A 16,157-nucleotide genomic window follows, 5' to 3' on the forward strand; every position below is an offset into this window, starting at 1 on the left:
GTAGGCTTATCTGCTGTGATAGGCTTATCACAATGTGGTTTCAAATATCTTTTAGGCTGACGCAAAAATAGTGTGTTCTGAGTTTCAGTTACTTCCAAATTACCAGATTCAAGTACTGGATATGAGCTTTTGGAAGTGGACTGGTCTTTAGATAAACTGGTGGCTTGTAGATTATCAGAAGGCTTACCACGTGCTCGGCCATTAACACATTGAACACTCGTGTTTGTGAATTCAGAAGTCTGACGATTATCAGGAAAAGTTGTCGTGTTGGTGCAGTCACCAGAAGACAGATGAATATCAGAATTGAAGTTTGGGCTGGAGTTAACATCAGCCAAGCCGAAACTATTACATTTGAAAGTTGGAGTTGATCCTTTTGGACCATTACGACTACCAGATTGGACAACTGAACTGGAACACTCGTCGGATATTTTGCGACCCTCATATCTGTTGTACAAGTTGGAACAACTCTCAAAAGATTTGTGGCCAATGGGCTTTGATTTCGGTAACAAGGATGTTTCTTGACTGGTGTTTTATTTTCAAAATTTTGAGAATATCACTGACACTCATTGATCTTGTAGAAGTTGACATATACCTATTCCTCCTACCCAATTCATCCAAGGATTCCCGACTGCCATTGAAGGTGTTTTTAGAGCCCACTGACTTTCCATCTGTGGATTCTCCTTTAAGCGTGAAAGGGTGTTGGACAGTGACCTCTTAGACCAAAAACTATCCACCTTTTTCTTATCTCTTTCCTCTATTAAAGACGTGGGCCTAGGACCACATGAACGACTTTCTCTCATCTTCACATCTGAAGCAGTGGTGCTGTTTGTAAACTGATTGAAAACACTGTTTCTTCTTGAATACTGTTGAATCTCATTTCCTTTTGGCATGAGTGAAGGAGGGAATTTTGTGTTCAAAGTCTGGGAGTCTCTTTTTGAGACAATAGGATGATTAGGAGGTGATGAAATATCATCAAACGACTTCTGCTCCCATCGCTCGGCTAATGCTCTGAAGTTTTTAGACTCATCAGATGGGCCTTCTTGACGTCTGCGAAGCACAGTTTTTTGTTGGCTAAGAAGACGTGGCTTGAATTCTGCGTCAACAGGATGATCCAGAGAATCTGATGCTGTGTCAGATACCGACCCATCGACAGTTTGTCTTGAATCTTCAGTTATCTGGCTAATAGTTGATAAAGAGTCATCGTCACTTTCAACTTTGTAAGAATAAGGGCGATCTTTAAAAGTAAATCGAGACAGACTTCCATTTTGAGGACACTTTTGGTTACTGTCGTGTTCGACAGTGTAATTTTGTCTTTATCTCCTACCAATGACTGTCTATTTAAGACAGTAGGTGGAAATGAAGGAAAGTTTTCGCTGTTATTTTCCCTTCTGAGATACTTCCCAGTACCATTGCTTCAGAATCTCCAATGTCAATACACACTGGTTTAGCTAGAAACCTTCCTTGAACTTCAAGTTTATAAGCGAAGATGTATCTTTCACTTCTTTAATAGAATCTCTTGACCCATTGGAGTTTGTTCTAGATACTGGATTGCTGGCAGAACTAGAGGCGTCTGTTTGATCTAAGGGCGGTAAGTTGTACTTTAGTTTTGAAGAATTATAAGAGTTCTTACTGTTTGAAAACTGTGGACTTTGTTTCTGATGTTTATTTGGACAAGGATTGTTACTATTTCTGTGCTTTGAATTCGTGAAATTCACATTTTGTTCTGAGGATGATGCAGTCAGCACAGAAGAACTTTAGTTTGTTTTGAAAATTTGTTAGGCTTCTCCAGTTCATCATCTAGAGAAATGATGGGTCTAGTTGATTGTTCATAATCTTTTCCTTCACTGTCTGATGAACCTGGAGCAGGTGGCATGGTAGGTTTTTCTGGAAGAACCGGGGTTACAGGTTTGCTGTGCGACAATGAAAATTGGAAAACACTTTGTTTTGTAACTGTTGAAGGACAAGTAATACCAAGAGAAGAATTGTTTGAGCTACTTATACTAGAAGGGGAGGCAGGAGAAGTCAGAGATGATGGAGGAGTTGGTGAAACAGAAGAAGTAACATTTGATCGTGGTAACTGAAGAGACCTTCTTTTGAAAGCTGGAGAATATTTGGGAGGCTAGGATTGTAACTTTTCCATGGTGGTTCTGACAACAGTGTCTGATTACTTGTTCCATCTACTACATCTTTTGTTATCACCAAAGACCTTGAGATAATATTTAGATCTCTGGGTAAAGACTTTGTTTTTTCTGGTGTATGAGTTGTTTCATTCTTCCACATCTGGTTAGCAAATGCCTTAACTGGTTCAGGTTTTGAATTTCTGGCAGTTTTACTGGCTATTGTGGGTAATGATTTTATCGCAGAGTTTGTGCTGATGGGCCTTTCGGGAATGACTAGCCCTTTAAATTTTGGACCATTGCTTTTGGAGGCTTTTTTGCAATAAAGAAAGAAAATTCCAATTGCTGGGTCGGTTCAGCAAGTCCTCCTGGCTTCGAGAGGATGTCATGTTAATTTCGCTACAGCTAACTCCAAAATTACCAAGATGTATGGATGACTGGTGGTCTTTATCCAGGCTGCTGGAAGGTTTGCTCCTGTTTGAGGTGTTCAGCTTATACTTTTCTGAAAGAAAACCCTCCTTCTTAGTGGATTGCTCCAAACCAGGATCCTCAGTGCTTTGTGGACATGTTTCATTGACAAAATTCCAGTTCTTTTTCACAAGATTTTCATCTTTACCCAAAGGAGCACCACTAACGTCAACAGCTTTTTCATTCATTCCTATGTATTGCTTTTCATTACCAACATTCGATCCCATGTGTTGGTTTTTAACACCAATATTTTACCAGAATCATCAAAAGATACTGATCTCGAGTTTTGGATGTAACTGTTTCCTTTGGTTGCTTCAAAGATTGATAAAGCTCTCGAGTTTTGGAGGGAAAAGTTCCCTCTGGTTGTTTAAAAGATTGAGACAGCTCTCGAGTTTTGGATGTAGCTGTTTCCTTTGGTTGCTCAAAAGATTGAGACAGCTCTCGAGTTTTGGATGTAGCTGTTTCCTTTGGTTGCTCAAAAGATTGAGACACCTCTCGAGTTTTGAATGTAACTGTTTCCTTTGGTTGCTCAAAAGATTGATACAGCTCTCGAGTTTTGGATGTAGCAGTTTCCTTTGGTTGCTCAAAAGATTGATACAGCTCTGGGGTTTTGGAGCTAATAGATCCCTCTGGTTGTTCGAAAGATTGATACAGCTCTCGAGTTTTGGAGCTAATAGTTCCCTCTGGTTCTTCAAAAGACTGAGACAGCTCTCCAGCTTTGGATGTAGCTGTTTCATTTGGTTGCTCAAAAGATTGATACAGCTCTCGGGTTTTGGAGCTAATAGTTCCCTCTGGTTGTTCGAAAGAATGATACAGCTCTCGAGTTTTGGATGTAGCTGTTTCCTTTGGTTGCTCGAAAGATTGATACAGCTCTCGAGCTTTGGAAGTAACAGTTCCCTCTGGTTGTTCAAAAGATTGAGACAGCTCTCGAGTTTTGGATGTAACTGTTTCCTTTGGTTGCTCAGAAGATTGACCTGTTTTCTGTGTGGTATCGGATGGAACAACACTGGTATCTGAAGCAGTACGTGAAAACATTGCAATACGATCTTTAACACTGACTGGTATATGGTTGAACTGATTGTGGTAGAAGTTGCTACTAAGTTTTAGATTTTCATGGTTCTTCTGATTCATATCGATGTGTCTTTTGCTGCAACTTGTTTGGTCAATAAAGTTTTGTTTTTCACATGAAACACCTGGTTTATTTTGGACCAATTCAATATCCCCACTCGATATGTATTTCATCTGTTTATCAGAAGTAGTTTCAGTCAGTTTCTTTATAGTCCTGTCGAAAGTGTTGTCTTCAACAAGAGAAGAACTACTTAATTGCAAAGGCTGGTTCTTAGGATTGAAACTTGGACTAACAAATGGCTTGGGCGGAGGGGTTGGTGACCTCTTCTTCTTAATGGACTTTTCATAATCTATAACATCCTTTGGAAGTTCAGTTTGTGAGAGGCCGTTTAAGACACAGTAGGTTGCTTGTTTCATTGTCTTTTCTTCGGTTAGTAGTTCCGTAGCATGATCCTTATCACTATGTTTATTATGGAAAGGACCAGATCCTTGAGATGGATCACCCGGTTGATCATCAAGGAACACTCCTGAATCCTCTCCACCACTGGGAGTTGTCAAAAGGCTAGGTTCACTGTACTTTGGAGGAAATTCATGACCGTCAGGAGGCTGACGTGAAACTTCTAGGGTAAAAGATGATGACTTGTGGAAAAACTCGTTAACATTTGGATTACTGTTACTAATCAGCTCCATGTTAACACAGTCACTGATGCTATCATCTACAGCAAAGAAAAACAGAAAATAAACAAAACCAAAACAATCGACTGCAGAAGTGATTATATATTACTATTTGAAAGTTTATTACTTGCATATAATGGGCATTTTAACAAGACAAATACCTGAAGCATAAAGGTAACTGGAGCAAAAAACCACCTTAGAGATAGACTGTTATTGCTTTAAACTACACTTGTCTTTTCAAACGAGTATCTGATTCCCTTTCTAGAGAAAACTTGTATGAAGAAGACTATTTTGCATTATCACATTAAATATAACTATAACATAATAATTTCACCCAACCAATTGCAATACATTAGATATCGAACGCAGCTAATCTAGTATGTTTAGGTTTACTGAGTAGTCACAATAAATTATATATGGAACAGTTCATCTGGTTTAGTTTTACCAGTAGTCACAATAAATGAGACATGGGACAGTTCATCTGGTTTAGTTTTACCGAGTAGTCACAATAAATGAGACATGGGACAGTTCATCTGGTTTAGTTTTACCGAGTAGTCACAATAAATGAGACATGGGACAGTTCATCTGGTTTAGTTTTACCGAGTAGTCACAATAAATGAGACATGGAACAGTTCATCAGGTTTAGTTTTACAGGAGTAGTCACAATAAATGAGACATGGAACAGTTCATCTGGTTTAGTTTTACAGGAGTAGTCACAATAAATGAGACATGGAACAGTTCATCTGGTTTAGTTTTACCGAGTAGTCACAATAAATGAGACATGGAACAGTTCATCTGATTTAGTTTTACCGAGTAGTCACAATAAATGAGACATGGAACAGTTCATCTGATTTAGTTTTACCGAGTAGTCACAATAAATGAGACATGGAACAGTTCATCTGATTTAGTTTTACCGAGTAGTCACAATAAATGAGACATGGAACAGTTCATCTGATTTAGTTTTACCGAGTAGTCACAATAAATGAGACAGAGACATGGAACAGTTCATCTGATTTAGTTTTACCGAGTAGTCACAATAAATGAGACATGGAACAGTTCATCTGGTTTAGTTTTACAGGAGTAGTCACAATAAATGAGACATGGAACAGTTCATTTGGTTTAGTTTTACAGGAGTAGTCACAATAAATGAGACATGGAACAGTTCATCTGGTTTAGTTTTACCGGAGTAGTCACAATAAATGAGACATGGAACAGTTCATCTGGTTTAGTTTTACCGAGTAGTCACAATAAATGAGACATGGAACAGTTCATCTGGTTTAGTTTTACCGAGTAGTCACAATAAATGAGACATGGAACAGTTCATCTGGTTTAGTTTTACCGAGTAGTCACAATAAATGAGACATGGAACAGTTCATCTGGTTTAGTTTTACCGAGTAGTCACAATAAATGAGACATGGAACAGTTCATCTGGTTTAGTTTTACCGAGTAGTCACAATAAATGAGACATGGAACAGTTCATCTGGTTTAGTTTTACCGAGTAGTCACAATAAATGAGACATGGAACAGTTCATCTGGTTTAGTTTTACCGAGTAGTCACAATAAATCAGACATGGAACAGTTCATCTGGTTTAGTTTTACCGAGTAGTCACAATAAATCAGACATGGAACAGTTCATCTGGTTTAGTTTTACCGAGTAGTCACAATAAATCAGACATGGAACAGTTCATCTGGTTTAGTTTTACCGAGTAGTCACAATAAATGAGACATGGAACAGTTCATCTGGTTTAGTTTTACCGAGTAGTCACAATAAATGAGACATGGAACAGTTCATCTGGTTTAGTTTTACCGAGTAGTCACAATAAATGAGACATGGAACAGTTCATCTGGTTTAGTTTTACCGAGTAGTCACAATAAATGAGACATGGAACAGTTCATCTGGTTTAGTTTTACCGAGTAGTCACAATAAATGAGACATGGAACAGTTCATCTGGTTTAGTTTTACCGAGTAGTCACAATAAATGAGACATGGAACAGTTCATCTGGTTTTGTTTTACCGAGTAGTCACAATAAATGAGACATGGAACAGTTCATCTGGTTTAGTTTTACTGAGTAGTCACAATAAATGAGACATGGAACAGTTCATCTGGTGTGTTTGACTAGTTTCACTGGGTCTCCAAATCGAGTTTCACTGAAATCGTATGATAAAAGGATCATCTCCGATTACAATACAGAAACTGCGAGAAAACAGAGGCAACCAATAAAAAATAAACATAGTCATTTGAAGTACAAGAACAACCTAATATGAACGGGTCCAAGGTATTACTGACAGTAGCAGCCACCACCATCACGTGAACTGTAGTTGTCAGACCGAATATCCGAATCTCTCAGTCACCACACTTCGAATGGAAAGAATCCACAAGTTCAAAGTGTTCGCTGTAACATTCATGCGTTTTGAGGTTATGAAGAACTAGTTTACATTTTATTTTTAACACTAAAATGTAATCACCTGTTATTGTGTTTACGTTCTACACAGAAACGCTTAGGGTCGGTCGTGGCTTAACGTTTTGTGTGTCGGACACGGGATTTACACTTTGAGACCGTCAGCTGAGCTGCTCGTGAGCTATTGTTTCTTGGAATTTCGTGCAAAGCTACTCGAGGGCTATCTGCGCTAGCCGTCTCTAATTTAGCAGTGTAAGTATAGAGGGAAGGCAGCTATTCATCACCGCCCACCGCCAACTCTTGGGCTACTCTTTTACTAACGAACAGTGGGATTGACCGTCACATAATGATGCCCCCATGCCAGGCTTTCAGCATTACGTGAAAATCTGGAAGAATCGGTATGTAACACGTCACAATACCAGACGACTTTCCACCTGCCACCAGCTACTCCATAATATTCAACTAGAACCAGAGGAAGGCTATCCCTGAACGGTACCCTACAACCCACCATACACACTAAATAATTTATTGTCACAATTCTAACGCATGGATTTGAGCTTGGAGCTCTGTCACAGGACCGCGTCCAACGAAAGAATCATACTGACGGAAGAGTTCGTGGACGAAGTACCCAAAATTGATTACATCTGAAGTCCATAACTGATCAAACCCAGTAGTAACAGTCAGATTAATTTTATACTATACGTGTGTAATAACAAAATGAACAAGTTTTCTCTCTGCCTAGCGACGATGTTGCAAACTTCGCACGTACTTGTTGTAATAACACTTCAGAATTCTGACTAACTTGTGTGTTTTTGTTGTAATAACACACAAACAAATTTTAAATTAATTATGCCTACGTGTTATAATAGCGCAACAAAAACTGTGCACCTTACAAATCCGAAACGATTCTCAATACCGTGTTATACATGTTTCTCACCACCAAAATAGTTTACTTTTAGTAAGCTTGAAGGAAAGTGCACGAGTAGCTTTAGATTCAGTAATAAGTGATCAAAGATCTAATATTCTCTTGCAAACGAGACTCGTGAAACTAGTTCTGATTCCAAATATGCTACTAGACTCACATTAATAATTACATCACTGTTACAAAAACAAACACTGTACATAAACAACGTGCGAACTCTCTACAAATAATGAAGTCATCACTCTGTTTTCACTAATCACCTGAGCTAACCAGTTTTTAAGTCGTTTTTTCAAATTTATTGTTGTTAATTTTGATTTGCAACCAAGACGTAACCATTGTTCACCGGTTCTGTCTTAATTATAAACAGAATATTACGAAGGTGAGAACATTTCCATAAGAGTAAATCGCTGAATACGTGATAATGACATGTAATTATAACAAAATGTAGTAATTAACTATTATGTCTTAAAACGCCATCTAGAAGCGACTGCCTACCTGTTGCACTTGAATCTTCAGACCATGATAAATTCGTAGTCTCAACCTTTAGAAAGGACTCGTCACTTTTTGCTGACCCAATGTCTTCTGTTGGAGATGTTTCCAACACTTCTACTCCGACTTGCTTTTCCAACACAGATGCAGAGGTGTCAGAGCTGATCTGTTGTCGAGACGACAGCGATAAAGTCTCTAATTTCGCTGTATGATCTATGGCTTCATTACTAGGGCTTTGGGTCATTGAGAAACCATCGAGAGGTTCAGCATCTGTGAAATAAAAAAGTTGCCCAATTAATACCCTACACAGTTGATTGTAACACAGTCAACAAACGTATTGGCAGCCAGTGATGCAACATGACGCCCCCTCCAGCAGAATGTCTACGAACTTATACTGCTAAAAACCAGGTTTCAATACCCGTGGTGAATGGAGTACAGATAGCCCTTTGGGCTTAAAAACAAACAATCATTTATTTTCTTATTTGTATGTCGATTTGGTGTGTGTGTGCGTGCTTTTTTTTTATCAAAGTCACAACATCGGATCATCTGCTGTATCCACCGAGGGGAGTCGAACTCCTGATTTTAGCGTTGCAAATCCGTAGACTTACCGCTGTACCAGCGGGGTACTGCATGTGTATAAATACGCATAGAGAGAAAGAAATCAGACAGGTTTACTAATGGCTTGTTGGATAAAAGTATATAACATATACACTTAATCTAAATCAAACTATGAAGGCAGTAGTAAGTGACTTTGGTTTGACAAACTTAATAGTCAGGTAATTTTATGTATTAGCCAGATGGCGCCTGCTTACTGCACCCGACAACAATCCCATCCTGTTTCCGAAAGACCGGCCATCCTGTTTTTCTGGTTTCCGGCGTTCAATGGGTTATAGACTACAATAGATCGTTGTATATCATACCTTACTTAATATTGTAGTTTGAACCTTTTCGTTTTTAATTAATGATATGAACTAAATTATGATAAAGATGAGATACGATTCGACTTGCAACAAAAACCTCGAAGAGTAATACAGACACAATTATCGTTTGTAAACCTCGGCTTGTCCAGTGGAAATGTGAAACTTTATTGAAGAAATAAGCACTTAATATGTACTGTACGTGTAATAACTCACACATAAAGAATCTAATATTGCCAACATCAAAAGAGTTTTATTATTATACGTATAATTAACAAGATATATGAATACTCAAATACTGTCCATTCCCTTACTTGTGATGACGAAATTTGGATTTTGGTACCAGAGGTGGGCACAGTACAAATAGCCCATTGTGTAGTTTTGTGTTTAACAACAAACAAACCATTGTTATTTTTACAATTAATAAAACACGTTAATTATCAATACAGCATTGTATCTAACACTTCTTCCGGGGTGGCCGACTAGACAGTGTGCCAGACTGTGAATTTGAGGGTACTGTCACTACAAAACGGCACACTGCACTTTGAAGCTGTTGGTATGTTATAGTGACGATTATACAGCACGAGCGTAATGGTCCAAAAGTTGTAGGTGGGTCTCGCAAATTAGTTGTGGGTGTGATAGATCAGTATTAGGGGTGGCTAGCGCACACATCACTTGTGTTCATATGGGTCAGTATTTTAAATAAATAAACAATCTACAAGTTTTACAGTTTATAAAGTCAGTTGTTAGCAATAAACAATTTTAGAAAGTTACAGAGATCTTCAATACTTCATATTTGGTAAGAAAACAATTCTAACAATTTATAACGTGTTGGATCTATTGTTACTTACACTACAGGACAATTCTAACAATTTATAGAGTGTTGCATCTATTGTTACACTACGGGACAATTCTAACAATTTATAACGTGTTGGATCTATTGTTACACTACGGGACAATTCTAACAATTTATAACGTGTTGGATCTATTGTTAGTTACACTACAGGGCATTTCTAACAATTTATAACGTGTTGGATCTATTGTTAGTTACACTACAGGACAATTCTAACAATTTATAACGTGTTGGATCTATTGTTACTTACACTACAGGCCAATTCTAACAATTTATAACGTGTTGGATCTATTGTTACTTACACTACAGGCCAATTCTAACAATTTATAACGTGTTGGATCTATTGTTAGTTACACTACAGAACAATTCTAACAATTTATAACGTGTTGGATCTATTGTTAGTTACACTACAGGACAATTCTAACAATTTATAACGTGTTGGATCTATTGCTACTTACACTACAGGACAATTCTAACAATTTATAACGTGTTGGATCTATTGCTACTTACACTACAGGACAATTCTAACAATTTATAGAGTGTTGCATCTATTGTTACACTACGGGACAATTCTAACAATTTATAACGTGTTGGATCTATTGTTAGTTACACTACGGAACAATTCTAACAATTTATAACGTGTTGGATCTATTGTTACTTACACTACAGGCCAATTCTAACAATTTATAACGTGTTGGATCTATTGTTACTTACACTACAGGACAATTCTAACAATTTATAACGTGTTGGATCTATTGTTACTTACACTACAGGACAATTCTAACAATTTATAACGTGTTGGATCTATTGTTACTTACACTACAGGCCAATTCTAACAATTTATAACGTGTTGGATCTATTGTTAGTTACACTACAGGACAATTCTAACAATTTATAACGTGTTGGATCTATTGTTAGTTACACTACAGGACAATTCTAACAATTTATAACGTGTTGGATCTATTGTTAGTTACACTACAGGACAATTCTAACAATTTATAACGTGTTGGATCTATTGTTAGTTACACTACAGGGCAATTCTAACAATTTATAACGTGTTGGATCTATTGTTAGTTACACTACAGGGCAATTCTAACAATTTATAACGTGTTGGATCTATTGTTAGTTACACTACAGGACAATTCTAACAATTTATAACGTGTTGGATCTATTGTTAGTTACACTACAGGACAATTCTAACAATTTATAACGTGTTGGATCTATTGTTAGTTACACTACAGGACAATTCTAACAATTTATAACGTGTTGGATCTATTGTTAGTTACACTTTGTAAAAGGATAATTCTAAGCGAATAACATGTGTAGGATCATTTCCAACTTTGCAACAAAGAATATAATAATTACAATTATGTTGTATTTATGTTTTAATGTTACATAGCTTTATAATAGCTAAAGATACTTAAGTTCTCTTGTTACTTGGCAACAGAAAAATTGTACAGATGGTTTAGGATTACTTGTCACTTAGCAACAGAGTAACTGAAATCCGATGACGTGAAACACCTAGACCGCTTTTATACCAGTCGTATCTCAGCCGACCTGATGAGACTTGGTATTGGGCGAAAGGTCTCGTCGGCACTAGATGTTGTAGACGTTGTGCGGTTGAACGTAATACGGCACATTTTCATTTGCTTAAGATTTCGTACAGGAAATCCAAAACGTTTCAGTACTTAACTCGTTTTGAGAATATACTTGGATCAGGATTGAATAGCCACAAAGTAAGTATTAATACTATAGTTACACTAATATATAAAGACTCCCTTATATCATATGATATATCTCATAGACCACAGCTCTCCCAATCTTCCGGACATTTAAAGATTCACGTACGTTATTTCTAGGGGTGTTATGGTGGATGAGACATTGTGGAAATTACATTGTTAATGTTTATCGCGATGTCCGGACACGTACGTACGAATTTAGTGTTTTGACTCCACGTTACAGACTTTCCCAATTACTTGAAATAGGTAATTTTACATCCGCTAGAGGGCTTCAACGAGAAACTTTGTAGTGAACGAGGGTGATTATTTGTTCCGATGAAAAAGAAATCGTTAGTTTATCACAAAAATAAAATCGAACTTTTTCCTACTCCTTGGAGTATGTCCGGTGTCTTCAGTGTAAAACTGGGATGACCGACATATTTTACTCAGTTCATTAAATTCACTAGAACGTGAAGTCACTAGAAATTAACCACGAATTCGGACACCTGAAACACTAGAATCCTTTGTGTAAACACGTGCAAAGAGGAGATATATCTATATTAAAAAAAGATTACATTTACCTAACGTATACAAGTGAGTTGATTGTATTTTGGCTGTTAAGCCTAATTTTGTATGTTAGGCACAGTATGGCTTCTGTTTTAAATATCTAACTGTGGTTCTTGTTTGTTTCTGAAGTTCGCGCAAAGCTACTTGAGGGCTATCTGCGCTAGCTGTCCCTAATTTAGCAGTGTAAGACTAGAGGGAAGGCAGCTAGTCATCACCACCCACCGCCAACTCTTGGGCTACTCTTTTACCAACGAATAGTGGGATTGACCGTCATATTATAACACCTCCACGGATGAAAGGGCCAACATGTTTGGTGCGACGGGGATTCGAACCCGCGACCTTCAGAGTACGAGTTGAACGCCTTATCCACCTAGCCATGCCGAGCCCACTGTGGGTTACTTCGTGTTATTGTTATTACATTGCTAGAAGACATTACGAGTTGGATAAATATATCACTGTCATATTTAGTCAGTGTAAGAAAATTAAACTTTTGATCGAATAAGGAATTTCAATGTTGGGTTGTTTCATAAACGTTTCACTAAATAATCTCAAACCCGGGGCCTAAGTCATGTTTTATATCTCTGTGTTAATGTGCATCTCACTGAACGTGCGTATGCCAACGTGATATTGACTTTAGGAAAAAAAATATTAAAAGGAACACATGGCGAAGACATTTCAGAGTTACACATTCAGCACCGAAGTTAGAGTTATGCACTTAGCTTGTTAATTCCGGGTTCGTGTCAATCTTGTGATACATTCTAACTTGTGCGTCTTTGTGTACAATTAGTATTATAAATTTACGGTGTGTGCTATGGGTGTGGCCTAACGATTAGCGTGCCCAACTGTGAATTCGAAGGTTTTTAATTCGCGTCCCACTGCCGCAAAGTAACCTTCACTTTATGCTCATGGGTGTGTCATTAGAGCGTAAAACTAGCCCCAGTTTTTAATCAGACAAAATGAGGGGATGCTGTTGACCAGGTGCCTTCCCTCTAGTAAGTGTATCAGTTAAAGATTATGGGTGGCTAATGAGGGGGTGCTGTTGACCAGGTGCCTTCCCTTTAGTAAGTGTATCAGTTCAAGATTATGGGTGTCTAATGAGAGGGTGCTGTTGACCAGGTGCCTTCCCTCTAGTGAGTGTATCAGTTTGAGATTAGGGGTGGCTAATGAGGGGATGCTGTTGACCAGGTGCCTTCGCTCTAGTGAGTGTATCAGTTAAAGATTATGGGTGGTTAATGAGGGGGTGCTGTTGACCAGATGCCTTCCCTCTAGTGAGTGTATCAGTTAAAGATTATGGGTGGCTAATGAGGGGATGCTGTTTACCAGGTGCCTTCCCTCTAGTGAGTGTATCAGTTAAAGATTATGGGTGGCTAATGAGGGGATGCTGTTGACCAGGTGCCTTCCCTCTAGTGAGTGTATCAGTTAAAGATTATGGGTGGCTAATGAGGGGATGCTGTTAACCAGGTGCCTTCCCTCTAGTGAGTGTATCAGTAACAAACGTTCAGAACGATGAACATCTTCGAGTTTGAAAAAACATTGAATAGATCAGTTTCAGAAAATTCAAGCACCAAAATGAGTGAGATAAAAACTGATTGTTTTGTGAAAAGCAAAAAAATAAGAAACAAACAAACACCGAGAATCACTGACGAGAATCGTATCACCAACAAAGAAACACCGAGAATCACTGACGAGAATCGTATCACCAAGAAACAAACACCGAGAATCACTGACGAGAATCGTTTTGCCAACAAACAAACACCCAGAATCACTGACGAGAATCGTTTTACCAACAAACAAACACCCAGAATCACTGACGAGAATCGTTTTACCAACAAACAAACACCCAGAATCACTGACCAGACTCGTTTTACTAACAAACAAACACCCAGAATCACTGACGAGAATCGTTTTACCAACAAACACACACCCAGAATCACTAACAAGAATCGTTTTACCAAAACGAAAGATGCAGTAAGAAAACGACACCAGTTTGAGCTTTAGGAATTCAGGCTGAGCTTTGGTACTGTATATTTTTATTTTAAAAATTATCCATACGATTTTCATCTCTTCAAAGGAGACATGATCAATGTGACGTTTATGAATCCGAGGGTTTATGGTTAGCGTCCCCTTATAACAAAATCGTGCTGTACACCTTGTTGTAGAGGATAAGCAGGTTAAACTATCTAATTAGAAATGGTGATTGTTTATTAGCTACCTTCCCTCTAGTCTATCAGTTCAAAAACTACCGACGATTAGTAGTTTACAGCCCTTATGAAACTTTGTGATATTTCTCGAATCAAATGAAAGCAAGATAATTTAGTGGAGAGAATTACCACAGTTCAAATGTTTACATTAACAAGTAGAGAATTACAGCGGTATAAGTGTTTATAGCAACGTTAGGATTACAACAGTTCAAATGTTTACATTAACAAGTAGAGAATTACAGCGGTATAAGTGTTTATAGCAACGTGAGAATTACAACAGTTCAAATGTTTACATTAACAAGTAGAGAATTACAGCGGTATAAGTGTTTATAACAACGTTAGGATTACAACAGTCCAAATGTTTACATTAACAAGTAGAGAATTACAGCGGTATAAGTGTTTATAGCAACGTTAGGATTACAACAGTTCAAATGTTTACATTAACAAGTAGAGAATTACAGCGGTATAAGTGTTTATAGCAACGTTAGGATTACAACAGTCCAAATGTTTACATTAAAATTTAGAAGAAAACACAAATTTTTGACTCCTACAAAATGCGGGTAATATTTTCACCATGTAAAGAAGTAATTTGAAGCTAGTGCTGCCATCTGTGTTGTTATTATGTTACTAGTCATTCCTTCTACTAAACTAACTGGAGTACTTAATTCTGTATGACACAAAAGAATCTTCAAAGACAAAGACGATTACATATCAGCAAATTGAAGAAGACAAACAGGTAGAAAGAGACAAGTAGATATAGAGATTGGACAATAAAACCCTGCTTCATGAACCGTAATGAACGTGACAAACAGGTAGAGAGAGACAAGTAGATATACAGATTGGACAATAAAACTCTTCATCATAAACCTCAATGAACGTGACAATAAGGTAGAGAGAGACAATTAGATATACAGATTGGACAACAAAACTCTTCATCATAAACCTCAATGAACGTGACAAACAGGTAGAGAGAGACAAGTAGATTGGACAACAAAACCCTTCATCATGAACCTCAATGAACGTGACAAACAGGTCGAGAGAGACAAGTAGATTGGACAACAAAACCCTTCATCATGAACCTCAATGAACGTGACAAACAGGTCGAGAGAGACAAGTAGATTGGACAACAAAACCCTTCATCATGAACCTCAATGAACGTGACAAACAGGTCGAGAGAGACAAGTAGATTGGACAACAAAACCCTTCATCATGAACCTCAATGAACGTGACAAACAGGTAGAGAGAGACAAGTAGATTGGACAACAAAACCCTTCATCATGAACCTCAATGAACGTGACAAACAGGTAGAGAGAGACAAGTAGATATAGAGATTGGACAACAAAACCCTTCATCATGAACCTTAATGAACGTGACAAACAGGTAGAGAGAGACAACTAGATATAGAGATTGGACAACAAAACCCTTCATCATGAACCTTAATGAACGTGACAAACAGGTAGAGAGAGACAAGTAGATATAGAGACTGGACAACAAAACCCTTCATCATGAACCTCAATGAACGTGACAAACAGGTCGAGAGAGACAAGTAGATTGGACAACAAAACCCTTCATCATGAACCTCAATGAACGTGACAAACAGGTCGAGAGAGACAAGTAGATTGGACAACAAAACCCTTCATCATGAACCTCAATGAACGTGACAAACAGGTAGAGAGAGACAAGTAGATATAGAGATTGGACAACAAAACCCTTCATCGTGAACCTTAATGAACGTGACAAACAGGTAGAGAGAGACAACTAG

The 16,157-nt window shown here is 37.8% G+C and overlaps 1 protein-coding gene across 1 annotated transcript in view; it reads right to left on the reverse strand.

Moving 5' to 3' along the window:
- Positions 1–2,820: 2,820 nt before the first annotated feature.
- The window catches only part of LOC143245866 (uncharacterized), a 132,455-nt gene continuing 119,118 nt past the window's right edge, over positions 2,821–16,157 (reverse strand). The window contains exons 4-5 of the mRNA XM_076492121.1: positions 8,146–8,409; positions 2,821–4,369 (exon numbers count right to left, since the gene is read on the reverse strand). Coding sequence (XP_076348236.1) covers positions 2,823–4,369; positions 8,146–8,409 — 1,811 coding nt within the window. The 3' untranslated portion in view covers positions 2,821–2,822. The remainder of the gene's footprint in view (positions 4,370–8,145; positions 8,410–16,157) is intronic.

This window comes from Tachypleus tridentatus, chromosome 3 (genome assembly GCF_004210375.1).
Source record: "Tachypleus tridentatus isolate NWPU-2018 chromosome 3, ASM421037v1, whole genome shotgun sequence".
In the NCBI taxonomy this organism is placed as follows: Eukaryota; Metazoa; Arthropoda; class Merostomata; order Xiphosura; family Limulidae; genus Tachypleus; species Tachypleus tridentatus.